Source organism: Pecten maximus, chromosome 4 (assembly GCF_902652985.1).
Source record: "Pecten maximus chromosome 4, xPecMax1.1, whole genome shotgun sequence".
Taxonomy (NCBI): Eukaryota; Metazoa; Mollusca; class Bivalvia; order Pectinida; family Pectinidae; genus Pecten; species Pecten maximus.
This window is the reverse complement of record NC_047018.1, coordinates 17,598,235-17,620,049: the sequence shown is the minus strand read 5'-3', so window position 1 is coordinate 17,620,049 and position 21,815 is coordinate 17,598,235. Positions and strand designations below refer to the sequence as shown.

Sequence of the window (21,815 nt, the reverse complement as noted above, 5' to 3'; positions counted from 1 at the left end):
AGGGTCATTTAAGGACGTGCCAGGTTTGTTTTTGTTTAACGTTCCATTAACAGCCAGGGTCATTTAAGGATGTGCCAGGTTTTGGAGATGGAAGGGGGAAAAAACCGGGCTACGGTCAGTACCTGCCCCACGCTGGTTTCGAACTCGCCAACCAGAGGTGGAGGGCTATTGATAAAGTATCGGGACACCTTAACCACTCGGCCACCGTGGTTTTATTTATTTATTTATTTATTTATTTAACGTAGTTTATATAAGGAAGTATTATTTTTAACTATCATTTGTTGGTTTCTCTTGGGAAGAATTTGTAGTTTTGGAAGGCCCGACTAACCCCAAGGGCTGGTAGGCGGGATCGAATTGACAGAAATATTACAAAAGTCAGGTGACCGTTAAGGCCCATCAGCTTCTTGCGACAACAAAAAAAAGCATATGTACGATGTATTGTTCTATTCGTTGTCGTTGAATTGTTATATGAAAATGTACATGTATTTATATGAAATTACATTTTACGTTCTTTTTAAAAATGTACTTGTAAATATATAATAGTATTACTCTCAAAATTGTACCAACCAGTATTATACGATGAACCTAACACTGCAATGATGACATAAATGCCCAACCATATTTTTTTTACTAAGTTTGTCCACCGCACTTTTAAAGAACATAATTTGTTTTTTCAATCCTTATTTACATGTAATTCGAAAGAGTGACACGATTCACAAATATACACGTGTACCTAATGAAATACAAAATTAATGAAAATATGAAATTTATTGATAATGATCAAGTTTATTGAATTTTGGTCTTTTTTCGTATCTCCCCTTCCAGGTTTTTGGTATCTCTCCCATGCTATTGTCCTACCAGTAGACGGAAGTTGACATGTGATTGTCATACCAGTAGATAAAAGTTGACGTGTGATTGTCATACCAGTAGATAAAAGTTGACGTGTGATTGTCATACCAGTAGATAAAATTTCATGTGATTGTCATACAAGTAGATAAAAGTTGACATGTGATTGTCATACCAGTAGATAAAAGTTGACGTGTGATTGTCATACCAGTAGATAAAAGTTGACATGTGATTGTTATACCAGTAGATAAAAGTTGACATGTCATTGTCATACCAGTAGATAAAAGTTGACATGTCATTGTCATACCAGTAGACGGAAGTTGACATGTCATTGTCATACCAGTAGACGGAAGTTGACATGTGATTGTCTTTGCAGTAGACAAAATTAACATGCTATTGTCATACCAGTAGACGGAAGTTGACATGTGATTGTCATACCAGTAGACGGAAGTTGACATGTGATTGTCATACCAGTAGACAGAAGTTGACATGTGATTGTCATACCAGTAGATAAAAAATGACATGTAATTGTCATACCAGTAGACGGAAGTTGACATGTGATTGTCATACCAGTAGACGGAAGTTGACATGTGATTGTCATACCAGTAGACGGAAGTTGACATGTCATTGTCATACCAGTAGATAAAAGTTGACATGTGATTGTCATACCAGTAGACGGAAGTTGACATGTGATTGTCATACCAGTAGATAAAAAGTTGACATGTGATTGTCATACCAGTAGAAAAAAATTGACATGTAATTGTCATACCAGTAGACGGAAGTTGACATGTGATTGTCATACCAGTAGACGGAAGTTGACTTGTGATTGTCATACCAGTAGATAAAAGTTGACATGTGATTGTCATACCAGTAGACGGAAGTTGACTTGTGATTGTCATACCAGTAGACGGAAGTTGACATGTGATTGTCATAGTAGTAGACAAAAATTAACATTTGATTGGCATACAAGTAGACGGAAGTTGACATGTGATTGTCATACCAGTAGACGGAAGTTGACATGTGATTGTCATACCATTAGACAAAAGTTGACTTGTGATTGTCATACCAGTAGACGGAAGTTGACATGCGATTGTAATACTAGTAGACGGAAGTTGACATGTGATTGTTATACCAGTAGATAAAAGTTGACATGTGATTGTCATACCATTAGACGGAAGTTGACATGCGATTGTAATACTAGTAGACGGAAGTTGACATGTGATTGTTATACCAGTAGATAAAAGTTGACATGTGATTGTCATACCATTAGACGGAAGTTGACATGCGATTGTAATACTAGTAGACGGAAGTTGACATGTGATTGTCATATCAGTAGACGGAAGTTGACATGTGATTGTCATAGTAGTAGACAAAAATTAACATGTGATTGTCATACCAGTAGACGGAAGTTGACATGTGATTGTCATACCAGTAGACGGAAGTTGACATGTGATTGTCATACCAGTAGACGGAAGTTGACATACGATTGTAATACTAGTAGACGGAAGTTGACATGTGATTGTCATAGCAGTAGATAAAAGTGGACATGTGATTGTTAGGAATAATTTAAAACTATAAACGCCTCTATGTATGTATGAATGTATGTGTGTTTTTAGCTTCACTTTAAGATGTCCTTGAGAAGCCACTAGGTACAGTAAATATGATTTTGCCCATTGTTTGTATAGACATCGTGCTATTCCGTAGTTATCAATATCCTTTTACAGGTAGGTAGATGTCTGTTTACTCACTTTGTTAATAATGATCTTCAATACAGTAACACATCTCTTACCCATTAGAGTAATGGAGCCATAACAAAGCAGCACTTTTTTTTTTCATTTACAACTACCCTCATCTCAAAAAATTATTCAAGTAGCTTATTCTGCAGTATCTACAAACCGTTATCCTATTCATAACGGTTAACATTTCTATAAATTTGACTTCGGGATAGCATTCTTCAGCGCGCGTACCACCAATCGTGTAGCTTCCTGCGCACAACCCCAGTGAAGTGTGACGCCCGATCCACCGTGACCATAGTTGTGGACGATCTATCAATACAAAACAATGCACGTAAAATAAATTTCAATCACATGAAGACACGTAGTGACAGAAAATTAAAAATAAATCAATAAAAGACAAATTTCTGTAAAATAGCAAACATATCTCATTTTTTATCACATAAAAGTTACGGTGTCTGTCATCCCAGTGGATGCAAATGTATTTCTTATTTTTGGCGAATTATTATCTATTAGCCATATATACGATAATGGACATAAACAACAAATTTCTTAGAAAATAAAACTAAAAATAAAGTAGGAAATTTTATTGAAAAACAGTAAATTAAGCCCTGCCCTGAAAGAAGGGCATAGACTTGTATCTGCTGTCCCTATTGCATGATTTGTAAGCGGGAATGTATGGAGGTTAGTATATTGGTCTATTGGTACTTCACGTAAAATTTCTATGGTACGTTATGAGTTATTTGATCATAATAAGAACTATGTTTAGTAATACATACTGCAGCATTTCCCTCTCTACCGGTATGTTTCCTATCCAGTTCCACTCTTATTCTGGTCCTCTGTGGCCGCAAACCAACCCATTCTTCAAGAACCTCGGCTTTCTGAATAAAATTGAAAATCAATCTCAATCAAAGGCAAAATCAGAAGCCAATAAGACAGGATGAAATAAGATCATAATGTTATTTTGTTTTTGATTTTTGTTTCTGATTTTTTGTGGATTTTTTTTTGTTTTTTTTTGTTTTTTTTTGGTTTTGTTTTTTGTTTTTGTTTTTTTACCTTCAAGCTGGGTAGAAGTTTACAACAACCATTCCATATCAGATCACGATCAGCACTGTCCACTTGTGTGTTCCAGTCTCCTACTTGGCTTGTACCGCCTAAGACCACCTCACGTGCACTGCACATTTAGACAGATGTACAATGTTTAATATTCGTGTCAGGGATGGATATAGGTTTGCAAAAAAGAATTAAAAAAAAAAAACCTTACAAGAATTAAATCTCATATGAAATGAAAACAAATGTAACATCCTTTCTCTCACAGGTTTTAAAGTCAAACTAGGAGTGTTTTAATCAAACGGCGACAGCCATTTTTTGTACCATTCACAATTCTTGACGTCATGTAATTTTTCATATCATGACGTCACAATCAATTTCTGACTGGCGCAGACAAGGGAAAACATTCCATAGTATATTACACTAGTGCCATATGTAAAAGTATTACAGTGGAGAAATCACTGGAACAGGCCGATAATGTGAAACATGTAACAGATTTACGGCAACATAAGTATTACCACCAGTTGGGTAAAGTATCTTTAGTAAGGTTGATAGTGTCTCATGTCTGTACCCTAAACGTTTGACTTTCTGGGAAAATAATTGTTGGATTTTGTAAATACCGGTGAATAAATCATATTTTTGTATCAAATCGGTATTTTTTATCATTTTTAGCTCACCTGGACCGAAGGTCCGGTAAGCTTATGTCATGGCGCGGCGTCCGTCGTCCGTCCGTCGTCCGTCGACATTTGCTTCAAATCGCTACTAGTCAACAAGTTGTAATTGGATTTTGACCAAATTTGGTGAGAAACATCATTGGTGGAAGGGGATCAGCTTTTGCATAAATGGTGACTCTGGCCCCCAGGGGCCGGAGGGGAGAGACCCAATATGGGAAATGGAGGCAATTCTTTTAAATCGCTACTAGTCATAAAGTTATGAATAGTTTTGGACCCACTTTGGTCAGAAACATCCTTGAGGAAAGAGGAACAGATTTTGCATAAATGGTGACTCTGACCCTCCAAGTGGCCAAAGGGGCAGGCCCAATAGGGGAAATAGAGGTAATGCCTTTAAATCGCTACGAGTCATAAAGTTATGAATGGATTTGATTCCAATTTGGTCAGAAACATCCTTGGGAGAAGGGGAACATATTTCGATAAATGGTGACTCTGACCCACAAGGGGCCAAATGTCATTAAGTTATGAATGCATGTTGTAAACTTAGAGAGTCTGGACTTCATTATTTCTTTAAAGCAGTTGGGATCCCCACACTATAACCATATATAGCATTGTTTGAGGTTGACAAACACACCGAATTGAACATGAACATTATTTTGACTTTTTGGTAAATCCAACCAGGTGAGAAATACAGGCCCCATGGGCCTCTTGTTTACGTAAAAAATATTTCAAGTTAATGTACCCTTATCTAATGTCAATGCATTTAGCTGGTTATATAAATGCCTCCATTAGTAATCGAATGAAATCGCCCAAAGGACTGACACTCTACCGAATGAGCAAAGGGTTATAATCTTTCTCGACAAAACGGCAGGAAGCGCGTGCTATTATCTTAGATATACGAATGAGATGCAGATTATACTTGTCTTCTTATGGAAAACGAGATGAAAACAAAGTCACGCACCCTGTGTATCTTCCTCGGGAAACTACCTGACCATCTACATATGTACATGTATGTAACAAAAGAAATTATTATACTTCGCTAGGGATCGAACCAGGGACCTCGGACATACTGGACCGACGCTCTAATTGATGACATCTAGATAAGTTCACAGTATCTTAACAAGATCAAAACCTGTGATATTCAAATATAACCTATAACAAAATTAATATCATCAGCTCCGAAAACTTTGTAAATTGCCTTGTATCGGTAATTTATTTCTACATTGTATTAGAAATGATGATGTCATTTAAAACATGACGATATCTTGAAGGCAACACTTTCACTGTATTTACCCCGGTAGTATGTAAATCTCGTTTTCTGGATTAGACTCGTCAATATCTACGTAAAAGTGTTTTATCCATGGAGCACGCACCTGTAAAACAAACAACTGTATCAACATGAATATCAGACATATAAATTAATGTATCAGTATGAATAACATTAGGATTAGCGACACATCGATCGTTGTGAGTAGACTGGCTCCGTCTCTAGAATATTAAAATTATCAATAAAATTGAGCTGTATGACTTTGATCCCTAGGATATGTCTGATCCTAAGTTTTCAAACTAGGGGCAGATAATCTAGTGTTAGAATTTAGCTTGGCAATTCTTAACAAAACAACTTAGGGTCTGGTGGCCAGTCTACGTTGTGAATAACATTAGAACTATCGACATATCGTTGTAACATTATAACCAGTGATATATCAGTGTAGGTAACATTAGAACTAGTGATATACCAGTATGGGTAACATTAGAACTAGTGATATACCAGTATGGGTAACATTAGAACTAGTGATATACCAGTATGGGTAACATTAGAACTAGTGATATATCAGTATGGGTAACATTAGAACTAGTGATATATCAGTATGGGTAACATTAGAACTAGTGATATATCAGTATGGGTAACATTAGAACTAGTGATATATCAGTATGGGTAACATTAGAACTAGTGATATATCAGTATGGGTTACATTAGAACTAGTGATATATCAGTATGGGTAATATTAGAACTAGTGATATATTAGTATGGGTAACATTAGAACTAGTGATATACCAGTATGGGTAATATTAGAACTAGTGATATATTAGTATGGGTAACATTAGAACTAGTGATATACCAGTATAGGTAACATTAGAACTAGTGATATATCAGTATGGGTAACATTAGAACTAGTGATATACCAGTATGGGTAACATTAGAACTAGTGATATACCAGTATGGGTAACATTAGAACTAGTGATATATCAGTATGGGTAACATTAGAACTAGTGATATATCAGTATGGGTAACATTAGAACTAGTGATATATCAGTATGGGTAACATTAGAACTAGTGATATACCAGTATGGGTAACATTAGAACTAGTGATATACCAGTATGGGTAACATTAGAACTAGTGATATACCAGTATGGGTAACATTAGAACTAGTGATATATCAGTATGGGTAACATTAGAACTAGTGATATATCAGTATGGGTAACATTAGAACTAGTGATATATCAGTATGGGTAACATTAGAACTAGTGATATATCAGTATGGGTTACATTAGAACTAGTGATATATCAGTATGGGTAATATTAGAACTAGTGATATATTAGTATGGGTAACATTAGAACTAGTGATATACCAGTATGGGTAATATTAGAACTAGTGATATACCAGTGTAGGTAACATTAGAACTAGTGATATACCAGTATGGGTAACATTAGAACTAGTGATATATCAGTATGGGTAACATTAGAACTAGTGATATATCAGTATGGGTAACATTAGAACTAGTGATATATCAGTATGGGTAACATTAGAACTAGTGATATACCAGTATGGGTAACATTAGAACTAGTGATATACCAGTATGGGTAACATTAGAACTAGTGATATACCAGTATGGGTAACATTAGAACTAGTGATATACCAGTATGGGTAACATTAGAACTAGTGATATACCAGTATGGGTAACATTAGAACTAGTGATATACCAGTATGGGTAACATTAGAACTAGTGATATACCAGTATGGGTAACATTAGAACTAGTGATATACCAGTATGGATAACATTAGATTAGTGATATATCAGTATGGGTAACATTAGAACTAGTGATATACCAGTATGGGTAACACTAGAACTAGTGATATACCAGTATGGGTAACATTAGAACTAGTGATATACCAGTATGGATAACATTAGATTAGTGATATATCAGTAAGGGTAACATTAGATTAGTGATATATCAGTATGGGTAACATTAGAACTAGTGATATACCAGTATGGGTAACATTAGAACTAGTGATATACCAGTATGGGTAACATTAGAACTAGTGATATATCAGTATGGGTAACATTAGAACTAGTGATATACCAGTATGGGTAACATTAGAACTTGTGATATACCAGTATGGGTAACATTAGATTAGTGATATATCAGTATGGGTAACATTAGAACTAGTGATATACCAGTATAGGTAACATTAGAACTAGTGATATATCAGTATGGGTAACATTAAAACTAGTGATATACCAGTATGGATAACATTAGAGCTAAGAATAGGTTGATACCGTACAATATTGGAATATTAGTGTTAAGTTTTCTAGTTTCATTGAAACTATTGCTTAACACTTTTTTTAAACATATATCATTCATCAATAAATTGATGTTAATGGCTTGATAACTGAATAACCTGTACTTGTGGCATCTAAAAGTAATATTTTATCAATTAACTGGTAGGAGGCACGATGTTTTAGTGTTAGAACGCATTGCTACTGAAGGGTCGGTAGTTCGAGTCCCAACACGGGTGCTGTGTTGTATCCTTGAAAAATATACGTTACTCCGTTATGTTCAAAACGGCTCAGCTATACATGATTAGTGGGTGGACAGAGCGAGTAATGTCATGTGTAGTTGTGCCGTTAGCGTCGAAATATCAGCTCCGGCTGCATGCTGCCGAGGGATGCGAGAAGGACAATGGCTGGATCCTAAATGCCCGATGACCGAGAAATAAAAGTTTGTGAGCCGCTTTGTAATCTATCCTCATGACGTCAGAGCCAAGCACATCGTAACGCAGAGTTAACTGAAAGTCTTACCCTGAAAACTTGACCTCTCACTGGACGGAGGTCGTGGTCATCCAGCAGATAATGTGCTCCAAGGCCAGTGCAGTTGACAATTACATCATAGTAAGGAGATAGCTAGAAAATAATATGTTCTAAACTAGCAATCAGGCATATACTATATAACGTTTGTATGGATTTCTTATTTAGATGTCATTTTCCATCGAGTCTTTTCCGTAGAAAATGTGTAATGACTTTATATAGGTATTTTTTTCTTACATACATACTTTAAAAGGAAACCGTTGTCAAATTTCAAGTGTTACCAAGTCATATTTCATTGTATTTATTTCTTAATTATTTATATATATATATTTATGTGTTTATTCATTTATTTATAAGGCCTGTAATATAATATATATTATAGCGTTAAGATCAACTGTTTATTTTATCAATTGCATGTTTTAAATAATTCCATTCGTGTAAATGTCGATTTTGTTAAAATTCTGCTCACATTTTATCGATTTTGAATAAGAACTAGGTTTTCCTTTATAACTCAATATTTTCTTTACATACAACAAACTATTGTTTACTTTATTTTTCAGTGAGCAAGCACAAAACAATGACGTCATCAATTATGTGTTATCTATCGTTATATATCAGTCTTTTATGAAAGACACCTACCTCATCCAGGGACGATATCTTTCGTTTGAGTACTATTCCACCGTTTGCCTGAAATCTGAAATCCGTGTAAAAAAACATTTGTATTGTACGGAGCCCCCAAACAGACATGGTAATATATTTACCAATATGTGCCCACGTTTTAGTAATCTTTGCCCACGTTTTAGTAATCTGTGCATTCTTTTTAGTAATCAGTGCCGACGTTTTAGCAATATGTGCCCTCGTGTTTGTAATACGTGCCCACGTTTTAGTAGTCTGTTTGCTTGTTTTAGTAATCTGTGCGCTCGTTTTAGTAATCTGTGTGCAAGTTTTAGTAATCTGTGCGCTCGTTTTAGTAATATGTGCGCACGTTTTAGTAATCTGTGCGCTCGTGTTTGTAATATGTGCTCACGTTTTAGTAGTCTGTTCGCTCGTTTTAGTAATCTGTGTGCAAGTTTTAGTAATCTGTGCGCACGTTTGAGTAATATGTGCGCTCGTTTTAGTAATCTGTGCGCTCGTTTTAGTAATCTGTGTGCAAGTTTTAGTAATCTGTGCCCTCGTTTTAGTAATCTGTGCGCACGTTTTAGTAATCTGTGCGCTCGTTTTAGTAATCTGTGCGCTCGTTTTAGAATTCTGTGCGCTCGTTTTAGTAATCTGTGTGCAAGTTTTAGTAATCTGTGCGCACGTTTTAGTAATCTGTGCGCTCGTTTTAGTAATCTGTGTGCAAGTTTTAGTAATCTGTGCGCTCGTTTTAGTAATCTGTGCGCACGTTTTAGTAATCTGTGCGCTCGTTTTAGTAATCTGTGCGCTCGTTTTAGTAATCTGTGTGCAAGTTTTATTAATCTGTGCGCACGTTTTAGTAATCTGTGCGCTCGTTTTAGTAATCTGTGCGCACGTTTTAGTAATATGTATGCTTGTTTTAGTAATCTGTGCCCCCGTGTTAGTAATCTGTGCCCACGTAGTAGTCTATTCGCTCGTTTTAGTAATCTGTGCGCTCGTTTTAGTAATCTGTGCTCACGTTTTAGTAATCTTTGCGCTCGTTTTAGTAATCTGTGCGCTCGTTTTAGTAATCTGTGTGGAAGTTTTAGTAATCTGTGCGCTCGTTTTAGTAATCTGTGCGCTCGTTTTAGCAATATGTGCGCTCGTTTTAGTAATCTGTGCCCACCTTTTAGTAATCTGTGCGCTCGTTTTAGCAATCAGTTGCGCATGGATTGTCAATCTGTGTGCACGAATAGATTAACTTGCTGATGTTCCTATTTCATAAGGTATGTCTGTGTGTTCAATGATCTAGAATAATTGACTTAACTGATCGAGATTTCCTTATCAAACTTTATTTTGACATTGGTTTAATGTACAAGGATATAGTTACCATTATGTTCGGGAGACATAATGTTGATATTAGTGAGAGGCACTTGAAAAGACGGCTGGTTTCAATGAATTTGCGACGTAGGCAATATGTATGAAATCGAGCGCACAGATTACTAAAACGAGCGCACAGATTTACAATCTGTGTGTACAGATTACTTAAACTAGCGCAGATATTACTTAAACGAGCGCACAGATTTACAATCTGTGTGCACAGATTACTTAAACTAGCGCAGATATTACTTAAACGAGCGCACAGATTGGTAAATATATGACCATGTCCCTTCGGGGGCTCCGTAGTCTTGTAATGAAGGTGTGATTGAGAACATTCCGTTAGATATTTCCTTTTTAATTTTAGCAAAGCAAATCATAGAGACGTTTCCACATTACACTCAAATAATATATTTATGTAATACAAAGACAGCGGTAATTGTGAAGAATTCTTCCCGTTATGTCGATACATATCTGTATAGATCAATAGAAACGTTTACTGTTAAGTGTCCTGATCAAAGGTTAAGTAACAAGTGTTAATGCCAGCATGTCAGATCATTTTAGATCGACAAATCGACACACTAGCAAACGTACTATTCTTATTCAACTTTTCGCGAGCATTGCAAAAAACATGTTTTAGACTTATGATGTCAAAATTACCAATCCTGAACAATACTAGTTTATAGTGATTCTGTCCTCGCCACTTCCAATAATAGACCACTTAGAAATAACAACCTAACTGAAAATCAGCAAAAACCATAATTTTTACTGTTCGCAGTATTTTTTACCCGATTTTATCCTCGTCATTACCGTTACACAAATAGCCTTAGCACATTAAGACACTTATATTAAACAACAGAGTATTTGGAATTAAAAAAATAAAACTATAACCCAATTTTATACGCAATAACAACAAAAGAACAACAATGATCATCACTTTTTCATAAGCCATGGCAGGTAGGCTTTGACGTCGATCATAACTGTGGTAAGGGTTTGTCCATTCCTGGAAAATAATATAGTAGAGTGTATTAAAACACAGACATTTGGAATGACACCTTTTACGACTATCAAATAAGCATGCTTCGATAAATGATAAAGACTGATAAAAAAAACAAAATTATAATTGAAAAATGTGATTTCATATCATATTATGACCTACACATTATCTTGGGTCTGTGGAAGTTTTGACGTAGGCTAGGTGGACTTTATACTTACTTAGTGTCCGGATGGATGTTTGATTCCTCCTTTGTTAGATTACGCACGCCAATGCATTTGTCGACGAAGGGTATCTTTGCAAAAGAGAAATAATTATATTCTTTTATGATGAGCCAGAAGTAGCCATATATTTACAGGTATTGCTGATGAACGTTTGTTTGTTAAACAAGAGACCTTATTATGCCAGTCTTTTCAAAATCATTCTTAATTGATAACATATGTTTACAAAATTCAAATCACTGTTGATGCTTAATGATTAACTTCATTAAAAACCGCGATAATACGAGTTTGAGCAAGAGAATATCATACAGTTGTAGCACGTCAACTAATATCCAAACAAATGACACACCATATAACACTGTTAGAAACACAACTGGTATTCACACGGTATAGCACTGATACATATACGACACATATTGACAAATACAGACACGACGTATATTGACACATAACGACACGACGTATATTGACACCTAAAGACACGACGTATATTGACACATAAAGACACGACGTATATTGACACATACAGACACGACATGTATTGACACATACAGACATGACATATATTGTCACACAAACAGACACGACATACATTGACACATAAAGACACGACATATATTGACACATACAGATACGAGGTATATTGAACCATACAGATACGACATGTATTGACACATACAGACAGGACATGTATTGACATACATACACGACATATATTGGCACATACAGACACGACATATATTGACACATACAGACACGACATGTATTGACACATACAGACACGACATGTATTGACATACATACACGACATATATTGACACATACAGACACGACATATATTGACACATACAGACACGACATGTATTGACACATACAGACACGACATGTATTGACACATACAGACACGACATGTATTGACACATACAGACACGAGGTATATTGACACATACAGACACGACATGTATTGGCACATACAGACACGAGGTATATTGACACATACAGACACGACATATATTGACACATAACGACACGAGGTATATTGACACATAAAGACACGACATATATTGACACAAAGACACGACATATATTGACACATACAGACACGACATGTATTGACACATACAGCACTGTTGGAAAAACAATATCCAGATATTAGCTGAGCTCCAACATCACCGCCATGTTCAGAACGAAATAGGTCGAAAATGTAGTCGAACGTTTCGTTTCCCCATTTACTGAAAATAAACATAATCAATTGATTTACAAACATACAGTGCAATAATGGAACATACATCACAAACATACAGTGTAATAATGGAACATACATCACAAACATGCAGTGTAATAATGGAACATACATCACAAACATACAGTGTAATAATGGAACATATATCACAAACATACAGTGTAATAATGGAACATACATCACAAACATACAGTGTAATAATGGACAAACGTCACAAACATACAGTGTAATAATGAACATACATCACAAACATACAGTGTAATAATGAACATACATCACAAACATACAGTGTAATAATGGAACATATATCACAAACATACAGTGTAATAATGGAACATATATCACAAACATACAGTGTAATAATGGAACATACATCACAAACATACAGTGTAATAATGAACATACATCACAAACATACAGTGTAATAATGGACAAACGTCACAAACATACAGTGTAATAAGGGCATATTGGCAAAGAGACACATACGTCGTAAAACATGTAATTACAATCCTGTTGTCCAGCGAGTTTTCGGAAATTTTCAAACATCTGTAATATTGAAGCCTCTTATAAGATTTTATTGTTCTTTATCTCAACATTATATTACATTTAAGGAATTAAATCTATTTTTCAAACATTCATGAGGACATATTCCATGAATCGCGGCATGAGTGTTTCATTGTAAATATGTCCAAAACGCGAAGGTTATTATGACGTCATGAATGTTGAAGATATTAATTTCATTCCTTTATCTATATTATGATTAATTTTTATTTTATCTTTTAAAGTATCCATTGATAACAAAAATATGGGTATATTTATTATTTTTACCCGGGAGTGACGTCTGAGAGAGAACTGCCGTTTTCGCGGGAAATTGTCAGACAGTTCTTGGTACGGTCTTAGCAACCGTCTTTTAAGCTTACATTTGCTCCGCATTTCCCCATTGAAACAATGCTAAGAGGCAGTTGCCACCCTACGCCTATAACACCCAGTGCCTCAGGCTATAACACCCGGTGGGTCATGTGACATAAAAAAGGCGGGATTTTTTTTTGTGTTTGTTTAATTATTTTCAAAGTGAACGAAAATGGTAAGACAATGTAAATATAAGTACTGAACAGTGGTTTTAATGTTGTTATAGTCGATATGGCAGCAAGGTGTATGGTGGGAAAATGTAGCATGGGAACCCGTTATATGGTGGGCAAATGTAGCATGGGAACACTAACGGGTTCCCATGCTACATTTGCCCACCATACACCTTGCTGCCATATCGACTATAACAACATTAAACCACTGTTCATTGCTCAAATATTATAACAACAACACTAACAAAGTGTAGTTCCATCAACAACACTTATTCTGTGAGAATTTTGGAGTTATTTTTATGTTTTGGACAATTAGAAGATCATAACATTGGATTTATGTAACTATTACGCGGAACGCGTTTAATGAAATTATATAAGAAGAAAAAGAAATCCGATGGCGGAGAATACTACCCGCGGTAACGCGGTTCCAGACGTTACTACGCACTGTGATGATGCCTATGTTTTTATGAGAAATGAATATAATTTTCGCCAATGCTGTTAAGCATACTGAATGTAAATATAAAAGGATAACATCATTACTTAATGCAGAGATCACACAACCATTGAGATATCTCTTAAAATCTTGAGCGTCATCGGTGCGTCACACACATATATACATAAGACACAAGGTCACAAAGGCTCACGCTCATCTGTTATTCAGTGATACATTAACACGAATAAGAGCACGCGTATACGATGATCAGATCTAAGATATCAGTGCCTCGGGTTATTTGGTTATTTGGAAATGGCTTCTTTTGAATGTTTTGGCCATTTTAACTCTCTCAAACATAAATCATGGTTAAGGTCATTCTTTTGAACAAAGTTCCCCGTCCTTCATCTAAGCATGCTACGAGCCAAATATCAGGTCTCTGGGCCTCTCGGTTATTGACAAGAGGTCGCTTACAGATTTTAGCCTACTTGTCTCCTGTAACCTTGGATGCCAGTTAAGGTTATTCGGGCGATGGACGCCGCACCACGGCATAAGCTTCGGGCAGGTAAGCTAAAAAATCATCGTTCATTTCTATATTCTACGGAGTGATTACGTATACTCAGAGGTTAGGATACACATTTCTGATATATAGACCAATTTAATTCTCGACAAGACTCGCGAACATAAACACTTAAAGAATTTGTTTCGTAAAATCTTACTGAGAATGATTACTCGTTTTAGATCCTATCTATACACATTTAGTGATATGATATATGGAATAAAAGACTAATGTGAGTACTTTATAATGGTTTCATATCCACGGGGGATAACCGGATGAGAGTAATTTGCCTCAGACCACAATTATACTTCCGGGTCGCTGTATATATGGGAATTACATGGCTGTTACTTAATATGTATTCCTGACTTTATATGCACCATTTTAACATAGATTTATAGTGCAATATTTATTCTAGTGATAAAATTTTGTTTTGACACCATTTCCATGTTTGTTTGCGCAGCATGACAAAGGAAGTTAAAAGTCTTGAGTAGTAATGTCTGGTCATTTCCCAGATTTTCCCATAATATTTATTGGAGGGTGTGACACTTACAATGTAGATAGAAATATCTTTCTTAAATGTCGGTCATGAAGTATTTTAGTTCCAGCTCACCGTAGATTCAGCTTGAAAATTCTACAACATGATCTGAAAACCAGATTTTTTGCAAAGTTTTAAGTTTTGAAATATTTTTATTTTTATTTTTTGAGGGAAATTAACTGTGGTCTGAGGCTAACTGTAATTATCCGCATCCAATATGGTGGAGGCCGGGCACGAAGAGTATAATATTGGATGCTTGTAACTATCCAGTTATCCCCAGTGATATTACTCTGCACCACAGGTACTTGGGGTCAGGAACTAAAGTAATAATGGAATTGTCCAATTTTAATTTGTAACATCATTTCTTGTCTATTTATGCACCGATACAACATTGGAATCGATTATATAGCGCTTTTTAAAAAACATCCGTTTCTGGTTGTTATAATATAGAGAAGGTAACCGACTCCCACATGAAAATTTTACCGTCGTCAGTCACCTACCTCGCTTCGGTGCTCTATATCACATGGAATTCCCACTAACCATTCAAACGGCCGTTATGGACCGCTTGCGAACATAATTTCCTCTAAATGTAAACATGTTTCACTGTATCAGTCCGTGTATCTAAGCCGATAAATCCACGACATGCTCCAGTTGGCTGTTGGTTCAACCGTGACAGAGAGAACTTCAACGGAAGTCCCCTAGCGGCGTAGGTAAAGTACGGAGTTGACCTTCGAGGTGTTACGAGTACTATTATCGCTACGAACAGGTCAGAGAATCTCGATGTATTTGTTTTGTTTGAGATTTAGAAAGTCCGAGAAAATACATAGTAGTGAAAAAATGGACGAAGATCAAGCAAATGCGTTTGAATTGGTAAAAAACGGACACAACGTGATAATCACGGGCCAAGCTGGATCTGGTAAACCCTATTTAGTGAAACGGATTGTGAAATATCAAAGAAAATACCACAAAAACGTCAATTGTTTGTTCCACTGGGATAGCAGCCACACATTATGGCGATCTGGGTGCACAGACATTACACAAATGGTCAGGTATTGAAGACGGGAGACATTTAAATGAGGAAATTGCACATTTGGTGAAAACGGATGAAAGCAAAACAAAATATAGAAACTGTTGATGTGTTTATAATTGATGAAGTGATCATGGTTAGTGCCAAAGTACTGAACCAGGTTCAATTTCTTTGCAAACATGTCAGATACTCTAAGGAAGTATTCGTCCAAATTCAAGTTGTTTTGGTGGGCGATTTTTATCAACTCCCGCAGTTGCAAACCAGTTACATGGTGATTCTTGCAAGCCATACTTCCTTCTGCCTTGGTTTGATGACTTTTCCTCCCATAAAGTAGTCTTGAATGAAATTCACAGACAGGAGGACACAACCCTCATCCAGTGCATTAATGAACTAGAAATAGGGCATCCCTCGGATGACAATGTCACCTTCCTCAAGCCATTGGATCGGCCACTGGCAAATGAAATGGACTGCATACAGCTGTTTGCAAGAAACTTAGACGTTGATTTGTTCAATTTTGAAAAACTGAACCATCTTGATGGTGAACTGAAAAGATATAAGGCCACCGATGAAGGTAGTGAAGTTTTTGGCGCCAAAGAATTTAGCACTTAAAGTTAGATGTCCAGTGATGCTTGTGCAAAATCGAAGTGACGAGCCTGTGAATGGACTACGTGGCGTTGTAACAAAACTGTTATCAGATTCTGTGGAGGTAAAATTCGCGATGGAAAAAAAAGACAATTACAACAAATATTGGAAGGACTACTTTTACCACTTTTGATCCTGTGAAAAAAATAGTAGTTGCCAAAAGCGCCCAACTTCCGTTGAAGCTTGCCTACGCATTGACAGTACATAAATCGCAGGGCAGGAGTTTAAAGAATGTGGTTGTAAATTGTCAAAATTGTTTTCAGGCAGGACAGTTGGGTGTGGCTGTGGGGCGTGCGGTTTCAGTTGATGGTCTGAAAGTTGTGAACTTCAAAAAGTCCCTATGTAAGCAACATGTTTAAAAAAAATTCAACAAGATCTACCATCAGAAGACAAAAATGATGAGCCTTCAGATACAAACATGCACGACTCAGATTTTTCTGACAGTGACATTGAACACTTGACTTTTCTAGACAATTTCATTGAAACTAACATTCTTACAGCTGAAGAGTCTCTATCTCCATCAAAAGTCGCGTTGGATTTGGTTCTCAAAGAATTTCTGGACACACCTACAGAAGAAAGAATGTTATCCTTCAAACAAAAACTTCTTTGTGATTTCCAGAAATATGATGATTGGTTCAAAGTTCAATTTTCAATTGTCGAGGATTTCGGATTGAACTGTTTCCCAGAGGATGAAGCAAAATTTTCACAAAAACACAGAAATGATTATTTCAAGAAATTTCAAAAATATCAGCTATTTACGTCAGTCATGTTTTACCTTGAAAGGAAATCTTTTGAGTTATTATCTGCTCATCTTCAGCTTGACACCTTTAAACCAGTCAAGAACATCTCGTCTCAACAAGAACTGGATTCATCTGCTCGTGGAATAATCAGATATGTTGGTGGTTATCTAGTTGCCAAATTGAAATATATAACTTCCAAGAAGTTGAGAAATGCTTTGTTTGCGGAGGGAATGGAGTCAAAAGTGGTAAATCTGAAATGTCAAATGACAATCTTAAATGCTCTATGTGCATCATATGAGGATGTTAAAGAAATCACAAGTGACCCAGACAGTTTGAACATTTCTGTAAGTTTATGATGGACTGGGAATAGATGGGTAGAAATGTCCCAGAAATATGCTTTACGAAAGTGACTCCATTCAATGAATTCATTATTAAGTTTCATATACCTTTTACAATTTTTTTCGACACCACTTTTCAATATGTTGTTTCGTATTTTCTTCATTACGTGCGAGTAATCCATGATGAAAAAAAGCTTGGATTCTGTCTTGAATATATATTTGTAAATAAGCATGTCTTAGGATCAGCTGAATCAAAATCTGGTAATAAGAGTTTGAAGAGATCTCTGTTACTCTGCGCACCGCCTGTACTGATATACTGTACTTTAAAATCAAACATCGACAACATATGTACAGACCTCCAGACAAGTAAGTACAGTTCATGTCCAGAAGCAGTGGTAGTTGGAAAATGTGCGAAAGGAAACCGAAATCCTGTGAATCCGAGAAATACAAGTTGGAGAACATGTGTTGCAAGTACTTTTTCCTGTTTATTAGTTTTCAGTTGGTCGAAAATGACGGACTCAGGTGTACACTCTGTGAATCCAATCAGCTTCAGAGTTCCATTAGCCTTTTTAAATTGAAGGTCTGGTTGGATAGACATTTCATCGATGAGTAGGCCACCATATAAACCCTCTGTAGGAATATTTTGTAATTTTGCCTCATTAGTCATCCAGTGAAGCATGTCTTTGTTGATACCTGCCTCTTGGTTTACAGTGTTTTTATATACTTGATGGTAAAATCATGAAGATACTGTTCCTTAGTTCAGTATAGCCCTTTGGACTTCTACACCATAAAGTTAAAACATTCTAGTGATGTCCCTGTCCCACCTCCTTCCACGAGGATCTCTCTCAATTGCCATTGTTTGAGACATAAGAAATGTTTTCATATTTAAATGACAGCCAGGGAATATTCGTTCAAAAATAGTACATACTCATGTCTGTATGATCACTTTCACATAAAATCACATCATTGTTTATGTCACTGTTCTTGTTGGTTTTTGTCTCATCTTTGATTTTGGTTTCATTTTTGCATCATAAGTTTTCTTGTTGTCAATTTCATTTAATACATGTACTGAATTGTCATTAGATTGTAAAATGGGGTTAACTGGTATACACTTTTTTACATTGTATGCATGTTAAAGATGATTTAAATGGTAAAATGGCTGTACAAGTTTTTGCCCGATATCTGATGATCTTCACATTTTCATCTGAAATTTTTGAAACATGTTCGGGAAAACAATTCAAATAATGATGAGATGAGTCTTTATTTCTCAGCCCTTCACAGTAACGAAACTGTCGAAACTATGTATTGCTGATCTCCAGATCGTTTAGGTTGACAGTTTTACCATTGACTTGAACAGACCACTGGCGACATATAGAATTTAGAATCATTTCTATAAGAACTTTAGCACCATTGATAATTGTACCTGTAAAATACCCAATTTTGACCAAGTTCTGTTCAGATGATATAAAAAAAAGTCTGGTGGCAATGAAGATGGTGAAAATTCATTTAGTGTACTCTCTTTCCTCCATGTGACTCCATAATACCGCTGTGTTAATTTAGCCCAGCAATCCCTGCATCTCCCTGGTTTTGTTTTCACCGTAAAAAACTGTTTTACCAATTTCCCAAACCATCCTGCTTTACATCCATTTTTTTCTGAATTTCTGCTTTATCAACATAGTCATTGTCACTAGATTGAATGATATTTTGAAAAAGCCGAGATACCTTGTAATCCTTGTTAAAATCTGACATTTTTCACGTGAAGATAGAAAAAAATATAATCGAGGATCGATCACTGGGAAAATTGACGTTCAAAAATTCCGCCAAAACAAATACATCGAGATTCTCTTACCTGTTCCTAGCGATAATAGTACTCGGAACACCTCGAAGGTCATTTTCGTATTTGACCTACGCCGCTAGGGGTCGTGAATTTATTACTTCCGTTGAAGTTGTCTCTGGCACGGTTGAACCAACAGCCAACTGGAGCATGTCGTGGATTCGCGGACTGATACAGTGAAACATGTTTACATTTAGAGGAAATTATGTTCGCAAGTTCGTGGGAATTCCATGTGATATAGAGCACCGAAGCGAGGTAGGTGACTGACGACGGTGAAATTGTCATGTGGGAGTCGGTTACCTTCTCTATATTATAACAACCAGAAACGGGTGTTTTTTTTTTTAAAGCGCTATATAATCGATTCCAATGTTGTATCGGTGCATAAATAGACAAGAAATGATGTTACAAATTAAAATTGGACAATTCCATTATTACTTTAGTTCCTGACCCCAAGTACCTGTGCTCTGCACGTAAAGCTTACTTGATATCATCAGCCTGGTCCGGGTTTACAAGATGTGGACCCCAGAAACCTCCTGATCCATCAGATGTTGTTTCCGGACTGAATTTGTCCGCTACTATGGAAACAACCACTTTTGAAGACAGTTCCTGCTGTATACTCACGGCTGTAGAAAGTCCACTGACACCCGCCCCGACCACGCATACCTGTTGAGGGGCCATGATGACCCAAATCTGTAGCGACTCGGGTACAGATGTAAATGGAATGTTTTTATAGACACCAGCTATAACAGCTATGACACTAGGTTGTTGACATAACAAAACTGTCCGGTTGTAAATGCCCTAACTCGCTTGATTGTTCTGTGTTTAAGCAGGGTCGGTCTATGGTCTAGAAATCTCGTTTGTGAGGTCAAGATAACACACAGAGATAACACATAGTTATTACGCCCGTCACAGACTTACGTGCTGAATATCTGTTGAGTCGTGTACATGTAAACATGTCGACCATGGCCACATGACAGCTTTTAATATGCATACGCTCACTTCAATTGTATACCTTTACATTCTCTCGTCGAAGTGAACTAGCCTCGCTGCGTGACTCCTACGTTTCCTGCACTAGATACCGGTCTCCAACAACATGAACAGTAACAATTGCGACTCACTATGCATAGATAAAGAACAAAAGGAATTTTTAGGGGTGTAATTAACATTTTATCAACTTATCTGAGAAATTTAAAACAAAGAGGCCAGTCCACTGTTAACTGATATATCACTAGCTCTAATGTTACCCATTCTGGTATACCACTAGTTCTAATGTAACACAAACTGGTATATCACTAATCTAATGTTACCCATACTGGTATATCACTAGTTCTAAAGTTATCCATACTGGTATATCACTAGTTCTAATGTAACCCATACTGATATACCACTAGTTCTAATGTAACACAAACTGGTATATCACTAATCTAATGTTACCCATACTGGTATATCACTAGTTATAATGTTACCCATACTGGTATATCAATAGTTCTAATGTTACCCATACTGGTATACCACTAGTTATAATGTTACCCATAATGATATACATATGTATCACTAGTTCTAATGTTACCCATACTGGTATACCACTAGTTCTAATGTTACCTATAGTGGTATACCACTAGTTCTAATGTTACCCATACTGGTATACCACTAGTTCTAATGTTACCTATAGTGGTATACCACTAGTTCTAATGTCACCCATACTGGTATATAACTAGTTCTAATGTCACCCATACTGGTATATAACTAGTTCTAATGTTACCTATACTGGTATATAACTAGTTATAATGTTACCCATACTGGTATATCACA

The 21,815-nt window shown here is 36.2% G+C and overlaps 2 protein-coding genes across 2 annotated transcripts in view; one reads left to right on the top strand and one right to left on the bottom strand.

Annotated features, from left to right (window-relative positions):
• The window catches only part of LOC117325396 (receptor-type tyrosine-protein phosphatase epsilon-like), a 65,123-nt gene extending 60,845 nt beyond the window's left edge, over nt 1–4,278 (top strand). Inside the window, exon 30 of the mRNA XM_033881569.1 lies at nt 79–4,278. The gene's annotated coding sequence lies outside the window, so the exon portion shown is untranslated. The remainder of the gene's footprint in view (nt 1–78) is intronic.
• Nucleotides 2,563–20,986, bottom strand: LOC117325397 (D-aspartate oxidase-like). Its single transcript, XM_033881570.1, has 10 exons — nt 20,485–20,986; nt 12,700–12,808; nt 11,577–11,650; nt 11,299–11,364; nt 9,030–9,084; nt 8,385–8,486; nt 5,594–5,673; nt 3,636–3,753; nt 3,359–3,460; nt 2,563–2,891 (listed from the first exon to the last, which is right to left on the bottom strand). Exons 1-10 carry the CDS (start codon nt 20,679–20,681, stop codon nt 2,772–2,774), a joined length of 1,023 nt encoding a protein of 340 aa, XP_033737461.1. The 5' UTR covers nt 20,682–20,986; the 3' UTR covers nt 2,563–2,771.
• Between the last annotated feature and the right edge of the window lie 829 nt (nt 20,987–21,815).

Bases quoted from the DNA above. Each gene is read 5' to 3' on its own strand.
- LOC117325397 (XM_033881570.1), bottom strand. From the start codon at position 20,681: ATGGCCCCTCAACAGGTATGCGTGGTCGGGGCGGGTGTCAGTGGACTT. The intron at 11,365-11,576 runs GTAAGTATAAAG...ATTATTTTCCAG, and splicing joins AACATCCATCCGGACACTAA to GAATGGACAAACCCTTACCA. The intron at 2,892-3,358 runs GTATGTATTACT...TTGTATTGATAG, and splicing joins GTAGAGAGGGAAATGCTGCA to ATCGTCCACAACTATGGTCA.